The sequence below is a fragment of the Elephantulus edwardii genome, unplaced genomic scaffold, assembly GCF_000299155.1.
Source record: "Elephantulus edwardii isolate Elephantulus edwardi_28Jun2011 unplaced genomic scaffold, EleEdw1.0 scaffold00016, whole genome shotgun sequence".
Lineage (NCBI taxonomy): Eukaryota > Metazoa > Chordata > Mammalia > Macroscelidea > Macroscelididae > Elephantulus > Elephantulus edwardii.
This window is the reverse complement of record NW_006399766.1, coordinates 29,019,510-29,028,027: the sequence shown is the minus strand read 5'-3', so window position 1 is coordinate 29,028,027 and position 8,518 is coordinate 29,019,510. Positions and strand designations below refer to the sequence as shown.

General features: G+C 39.2%; 1 protein-coding gene across 1 annotated transcript in view; it reads left to right on the top strand.

Annotated features, from left to right (window-relative positions):
- The window catches only part of LOC102847526 (pre-mRNA-splicing factor SPF27-like), a 4,810-nt gene extending 1,202 nt beyond the window's left edge, over positions 1–3,608 (top strand). The window contains exon 2 of the mRNA XM_006881910.1: positions 3,563–3,608. Within this exon, the coding sequence (XP_006881972.1) occupies positions 3,563–3,608 (46 nt within the window). The remainder of the gene's footprint in view (positions 1–3,562) is intronic.
- The last annotated feature ends 4,910 nt before the right edge of the window (positions 3,609–8,518 follow it).

Genomic DNA, 8,518 nt, shown 5'->3' with positions numbered 1-8,518 from the left:
TAAAAATAATACAATAAAAATAAATTTAAAAATAATAATAAAAAAAAGAAATGAAGATGCCGGGACCTGTCAGACATACTCTGGGCGTGTGATCAGAGGGCCAGTGTTGTAAGCTGGACCTGTCTGACATACTCTGGGCGTGTGATCAGAGGGCCTTCTGAGTCAGACCTTGCAAGCCATAGTCACAATCTTCCTTTGAGCCCACAATTCCCAGAAGTCAAGGAGTATGGATTTGTGAACTATACCCGATGTACTTACCCCCTTTTCACCTACAGTGAACATTTTATATTTCTGCAGGCCCATCGTTAGGTCTAACCTACAGCTATACACATTTCACTGAGTACCAATGTCTTTGAAGGCTTGTGTCAAAGGGGGAGGTGTATTAACATAGTCATCACTGATTTTAATTGTAAAAGAAATCCTGTGCTGACAGTGCCTGATCTGTGTTCAATCTTGATCATTGGTTGAGTGCTTGAAATCTGTTTGCAAAAGACCTTAAAACGCTTAGTGTTGCCATAAGGAAAAGCGGCTAATAAATGGATATTGAAAGTAAATGTTGGTCATGCGTATATTTTTCCCAGTAGCTTGACAATTCAACAAGATTATAGACATTCATATTAAGCAGTCATTCTACCTCCAGGCTTTCTGCCTTCTAATTTATCATCAATACTGCAGATAATCATTTTATTGTTTTACCAAATTATTATAATAGATGCATATGTTCTAGAAAATACAATTCTAATGTCTTATAATTAAGTTAACTTTTCAAAGTCTGGTTTAAACTATCTTTTCAATGTCAGTTCCTAGAATCTCCTTCCAGTCTCATTCCTGCTTCAGATGTGTCCTACGCTTTGCCACCTCAGGGTCTTGACTTGTTTTTCCATCTTCTTGGATTATAGACTCTAAAATCTGCTTTTGAACACTGAGTACTTAAAGAAGGGAGAAGTGATGAGTTGCAAGACCAAAGAGCAGAAGCTTGAGAAGGCAAAGTAAAGTTTTACAATGAAATGTGCAACTATCTGGAATTAGGAAACCAAAAAGGAAGCATTTTTCAAGCTGTAAGCACTGAAGAAGAAATCCAAATCTCCAGCTGGAATATGGAAGGAATTTGTGAGTAAAATCTTGAATGATCCAGGGATCATTAAAAGATGATAGAAGAAATACACCGATTGACTGTACTAAACCAGAACTCAGCCATTTAAAAAAATAGCATGTGATCTAGAACCAACGTTACTGAAAGAATAAGGCCAAGCTTCACTGAAGACATTAGTGGAAAAACAAAGCTCCAGGAACTGGCAGAATACCAAGTGAGAGGTTCCAATATCTGAATGCAATTGAATGTGTTCAACTGACTATGTCAAGTTTATCCAACAAAATGCAGAAATTATTACACAATATCACATGCAAGTAAACTATTGGTGAAGATTATTTAAAAACAGCTGGAATGGTACACTGATAAGTAACTGTCAGAAATTCAAGCTAGATTCAGAAAAGGCTACAAAATGAGGGATATCGTTACTGATGTCAGATAGATCTTAGCTAAAAGCAAAGAATACTAGAAAGATGTTTAATTGTATTGTATTGTATTGTATTGACTATACAAAGGTATTTGTGTGAATCTTTACAAATTATGGATAACATTGTGAAGAATTAGAATTCCAGAACACTTAATTGTGCTTAAGCAAATCCTATGCATAGACCAAGAAGAAATAATATGAACAGAACAAGCGGATTCTGTATGGTGAAAAATGAGGAAAGATATTTGTCAGGGTTGCAACGTTTCTCCATACTGATTCAATATATATATGCTGAGCAAATAATCAGAGAAGCTGAACTACATGGAGAATGCAGCATAAGGACTGGAGAAGGACTCATCAACAACATGATGATATATTAAAGCTGGGAAAACAAGAGTGCACTTCTTTTTTTCTTTGCGCGCGCGCGCGCGTGTGTGTGTGTGTGTGTGTGTGTGTGTGTGTACCATCAAATCAGATCTGATTGGTACAGGAGGAGATTGCCCCTCCTTCAGCAGAGCATCTGGTGGATTTGAACTGCACACCTCTGGGATTGCAGTGCAGCTTCTTGACACTAGGCCACCAGAGCTCCCTAACAGTACATATTTTTAAACATTAATTAGTTTGTGGTATATTCATGAAAGAATGGTGTATTGGGGCAAAAGATCAGAGCAGTGGCAATGAAGATAGAAGGGGAGGAATGTAGTAAAAACGTAGTAAGGAAGTGGTTAGAAATCCAGCCATAGGTGACCAATTGACTGACTCTGTGTGTGTAAGGAGTAAGGTCTAATGCTAGTATTCTCAATTTCTAACAGAATTCTAGTTGGAGGGGGGTTTCACAGACCAAGGTGAGAAATATTGAGTGAAGAGATCTTAGAAGGGAGTGAGGAGATAATGAGCTCAGTTTTGGGCACAAGGACTGTGGGAAGACTGTGGGGACATCCAGGTGAGATATTTAGGAGATTAGAAACAGATATGCAATCTAGAAACAGCAAAGAAAGGAGTTCAGGCCACAGTTCGGTGTTCCCAGCACATAGATAATACCTAAAGATGTTACCATCTAACCAAGATATTCTTGACTGACTAAAGCTGAGGCCTTTCCCAGAAAATGTGTAAATGTGGACAGTCAGGGAAGCATATCCACCTCACAGAGTATTGTTATTGGATGCTGTTGAGTTGAATGTGGCTCATAGTGACTCTATGAGCCAGGGATCTGAATCCTGTCCTGTCTTGTGTCATCTTCATTTTCTCTGATACATTAAGCCCATTGCTGCAGTCACTGTGTCAACCCACATGATTGAGGATTTTCCTCTTTAGCTGACCCTCGGCCTTTCCTAGCATGATGTTCCTTTCCAAGGAATAGCCTCTCTTAGCAATATGCCCAAATTTATGTGAGATGAAGTTTCACCATCCTTGTCCCAAGGAACATTCTGGCTGCATTTTTCCCAAGACATATTTGTAGACTTTCCCAATGCAATACGTCTCTTGACTGCTGGTACCAAGGTTGTTAATTGTGACTCCAAGTAAGATGAAATCATTGGCAGTTTAAATCTTTTCTCTATATAGCATCATGTTGCTTACTGGCCAGTGGTAAGGATATTTGTGTTTTTTTTTTATGTTGAGATGTAATCCATATTGAAGGCTGTGTTCCTTGATCTTTTGCAGAAAGCACTTCAAATCTTCTCACCTTCAATAAACAAAGTTGTGTCATCAGCATAAGAAAGGTTGTTGATGAGTCTTCCTCTTATCCTGATGCCGTATTCTTCTCCATAGAGTCCAGCTTCTCAAAATATTTGCTGCTTAGTGTACAGATTGAATAGGTATGGAGAAAGGATAAGATGCATACCTTTCCTAATTTTAAACCATGCAGTGTTTCCTTTTTCTTTTCAGACAAGTTCTAGACAGGATTTGTATGAGCATAATGAAGTGTTCTGGGATTCTCATTCTTCTCAATATCAGCCATAGTTTATTACAATCCACAAAGTCAAAAGCCTTTGCATAGTTAATAAAACACAAGTAGACATTCTTTTGGTATTCTCTGCTTTCAGCCAAGATCCATCTGACAGTAGCAATGATGCCACGGGCCTCTTCTAAACCTAGCTGGAACTTCTTGCAGTTCTCTGTTAATGTTCTGTACTAGTCATTTTTGGACGGTCTTCAGCGACGTTTTGCTTGCATATGATAATTAATGATACTGTTTGATAATTTCCACATTCTGTTGAATCGTATTTCTTGGGAATGGGAATAAATATGGATCTCTTCCAGTAAGTTGGTCAGGCAACTGCCCCTCAAATTTCCTAGCAGAGACTGGTGAACATGTCCAGGGCTGCATCTGTCAGCTGAAACACATTAAGTGTTATTCCATCAATCCTGGCAACTTATTTTCTTGCCAATGCCTTCAGTGCAGCTTGAAATTCCTCCATTGTTGCCACTGATTTTTGTTCATATGGTACTTTGAGCTTGTTCAGTGTCAACCAATTTTTTTGTGGTGTTTTGTTTTGGGGGGTTTTGTACAATGACTCTATAGATTTTTTCCATCTTTTTTGATGTTTCCTGTTCATTCAAGATTTTGCCCGTAGTACTTTACAGTATCACAACTCATAACTTGAATTTGTTTTGCAAGAATGAAATATTTTTAAAATTTTTATTAATTTTAATGAGAATGAGAAAAACTGGATAAATTATGTATACTGCATTGAAACAGATGAGGGAGAGAACAGGTTAAAAGATACATATGGTAGGGTATTATGGTTTTCAAAAAAGTCCAGAAAGAAGGTTGCCTAGTTGAGTGTACTCGGGGCGGGTGGTGGTGGTGGTGGTGGTGGAATTGTATACCAATGAAGGAATTTTTCTTTTACTTTTCAAAGAGAAGAGCAAACTGGGTGGGAGCCGTGGGCAGGGAGAAAAGTGCAACAATGAATGAATGGAAGTCCAAAAATCTCTGTTCATTAAAATAATGCCATGCTTTTTAAAAGTAGACAGTGAAACTTAATGGATTAGAGAAAGATAGCTCATATCTAACTGATAACAGGATAGCTTCACTGGTCCCCTTCCATTAATCCCAAGGAACAATGTGAAAACTAGGTCAGGTGCTGATTGTGGAACAGACCACCAAATATTCATATGTAAGTTCAAGCTGAAGCTAAGGAAAATAAAATCAAACCCACGGGAACCAAAATATGACCTTGAGTCTATCCCATCTGAATTTCAAAACAATCTCAGGAACAGGTTTGAGGCCTTGAACACCAATGAGTGAAGACCAGATGAGTTGTGGGAGGATGTCAAGAGTATGATCCAGGAGGAGTACATAAGGTCATTACAAAGTCAGAGGAGGGAAAAAAGATCAAGATGGATGTCAGAAGAGACTCTAAATATTGCACTAGAGTGCCAAGAAGCCAAAGCAGAAGGAAGAATTCAAGATATTAAAGACCTGAACAGAAGATGTCAAAAGGCAGCACAGGAAAACAGTGTAAAATATTACAATGAAATGTGCAAGGAGCTGGAGTCAGAAAATCAAAAGGGCTGAACTCAGCATTTCTTAAGCTCAAGGGTCTGAAGAACAAATTCAAACCTCAAGTTGCTATTACTTAAGGATGCTTTGGGCTGAATATTAAATGATCCAGGAATTAGTAAAAGAAGATGGAAAGAGTATGCAGAGTTATTGTACCGAAAGAAATTGGCAGACACAGAAGAATTTCATGAAAAAACATATGAACAAGAGCCTATGGTGATGAAGGAAGAAGTTCAAGCTGCTTTGAAGGAACTGGCAAAAAAAATAAGGTCTCAGGAATTGATGGTATACCAATTAATTTATTTCAACTAACAGATGCTGGTGCTCAGGCTGTTCGTTCATAGGGTCGCTATGAGTCGTCTACGACTCGACGGTATTAAACAACAACAACAACAACAACAGATGCTACCTTAGATGTGCTCACCAAGTTGTATCAAGAAACCTGGAGGGCAACCACTTGGCCAACTGACTGGAAGAGATTTATATTTGTTCCCATTCCAAAGAAAGGAGATCCAAAAGAGTGTGGAAACTATAGAACAATATCATTGATATCACATGGAAGCACGATTCTGCTGAAGATTATCTAAAAACAGCTGGAACAGCACATCAACAGAGAACAGCCAGAACTGCAGGCTAGTTTTAGAAGGGGTCATGGTACTAGGGATATTGTAGCTAATGTTAGATGGATCATGGCTGAAAGCAGGGAGTACCAGAGGAATGTCTGTGTTTCATTGACTATGCAAAGGTGTTTGACCGTGTGGATCACAAATTGTGGCTGACTTTGAGAAGAACGGGAATCCCAGAACACTTGATCATGCTAATGTGAAACCTATACTTGGACCAGGAGGCAGTCGTCAAAACAGAGCAAGGAAACACTGCATGGTTCAAAATTGGGAAGGGTGTACACCAGGGATGTGTCCTATCTCCATACCTTTTCAATCTGTATGCAGGGCAGATTATCCAGGAGACTGGGAGGAGAAGTGTGGCATCAGGATTGGAGGAAGATTAATCAACAATCTGTGTTATGCAGATACAACCCTGCCCGCTGAAACTGAGAAGGACTTGAAGCACTTGCTGCAGAGAGTCAAGGACTGTAGCCTTCAATATGGACTGAGGCTAAATATCAAGAAAACAAAGAGTCTCACCACTGGACCAATTGGCAGCATCAGGATGGATGGTGAAGAGATTGAGATTGCTAAGAGCTTTAGTTTGCTTGGCTCCACAATCAACACTCTTGACATCAGCAGCCAGGAAATTAAAAGACATATTGCGATGGGAAAGTCTGCTTGTTAGGAACCTCTCCAAAATACTGAACAGTAACAGTCTGGAGACAACGGTGCACCTGATACAGGCTATGGTTTTTGCAATCACTTACTATGCGTCAGAGAGCTGGACAATGACCAGGGAGGATAGAAGGAGAATTGATGCCTTTGAGGTGTGATGTTGGAGAAGAGTATTGGATATACCATGGACTGCTAAGAAAATGAACAGGTTCATCCTAGAGAGGGTTAAAACAGGCTGCTCCTTGGAGGCAAGGATTCTGAAGCTTCATCTTACATACTTTGGTCATGTTGCAAGTAGGGACCAGTTCTTGGAGAAGGACGTTATGCTTGGGAGGGTGAAGGCACAGTGCAGGAGTGGAAGACCCTCTATGAGGTAGATTGATTCAGTGACTGGGGTAATTGGGCGAGGTGTGTCGGAGACAGTGAGTTTGGCACAGGATAGAGCAGTTTAGGGCTGTTGTACATAGGGTCACTATGAGTTGCATGTGACTCAATGGCATATAACAACAACAACAACAACACTAAAAAAAGTCAGAACTGAAATTCTTCTAAATTCTATAGTAGCTTTCCTTATCTGCTTTTGTTAGTACTTAAAATAATAAGCATCTGTCACAATTAGGAATTCAATATTGTAGCCATGTTTGGCACAGACTGAAGTATATCAGATCTAAATGGATTCTGCCTTGCATGGTTTTTTTTTCTCTATTGTTTGGAATTCACTCCAATGACATTTCCCAGCAAGTGATGTTCCCAAGACTGACTTAGAATCCTGTGGGGACAATGCCAAGGTTAATAAGAGGTGAAATCCAAGGGAATGAGCTTTGTTAACTTGTGTATACTCGCCCTTCTAATTTCCTAGTGTTTCCTCTGTTGTGATTTCCAGTAATTGTAGAAAGTAACACTACATAATTTCTCACTGAATGCAATTAAAGATTTAATGAAACTTAGATTCATTAACTTGTGTAGATTTTTACAAAATCACCTTGCTACAGCCTGCAGAGTGCATTAATGACCCATGAACAAGGCACACACATAATCTTAATATTCAACAGTGAGCTTTTAAAGCAAACTCCACAGCAAATGCAGTGGCTAAGCTGAAATGTGTCATCTTGCTCTCTCTTAAAAGCTACTTAATTTTTTTTAATGGGAACTGAAATTTAGCTGACAGTCACCTCCTTGGGGCTGTACTGAAATAAAGTCAGTTTAAAGACACTGAGCGGGCTCCACTGTAAAAGTTGAGACTTTAGGAAAAGAACAAAAACCAGAACATAATGGGCACACAGGGAATTGAGTATTTGCCTCACAGTGTTGGTGTCGTGTATTATGACCTAAGTTTGCTAACAAAGGGCAAGGCATGGAACTAGAGAAGCAGACAAGATGAAATAGAAACATCCTGATTGGAAAATGGTATAACAAGGATCCCTGCAGGCCCAGTGAATCGCAGACTACTCTATGTTGGCATCAATGTTCGGCTGGCCCTAGAAGCCTGGTTAAGAGCATGGGCTAAATCCTTCAAACTAGATCCACAACTAATTTGTAGGAAAATTTTTGGAAGACAGGTTGTGTGTGTCAGAAAAAGCAGACACTAGAACCCAAGGAGATGATAATCAGCATCAAGTGGGTGCCGTGATGGACAGCTGGAGCAGGGGTCTGGTCACAAAAACATATGCATCCATTACACGAACCAGCATATATTTAAAGTGAATTTTAATGAATGTTTACACAGATTTTGGATTTCCATACATCCATTGTTGCCTTTTTCTCCCTGCCCACCCCTGCCCTCAATTTGCTCTTATCTTTGAAAAGTAAAAGAAAAATTATTTCATTGGTATAGAATCCCCCACCCCCACCCCGAGTACACCCACTATGCAACCTTCAATCTGGACTTTTGTCATAACCTTATTATCCAATCATATATTGCTTTCAAACAGTTCTCTCCCTCATCTATTTCAATGCAGTATACATAATTTATCCATTTTTTTCTCAGTCTTACTCCAACCCTGATGTCAGTCCCATTCTACATTAGTGGCATTATGCAGCACCTGTCTTTTAGTGACTGAGATATTTCATTCAGCATAATGTCCTCCAAGGTCACCCACTGTGAATAATATTGCATGAGTTCCTTGTTTTTCAATGCAATGCAGTATTCCATTTTGTGAATATACCACAGCTTCTCTATCCATTCATTTGTTTTTTTTTTGTTTTTTTTT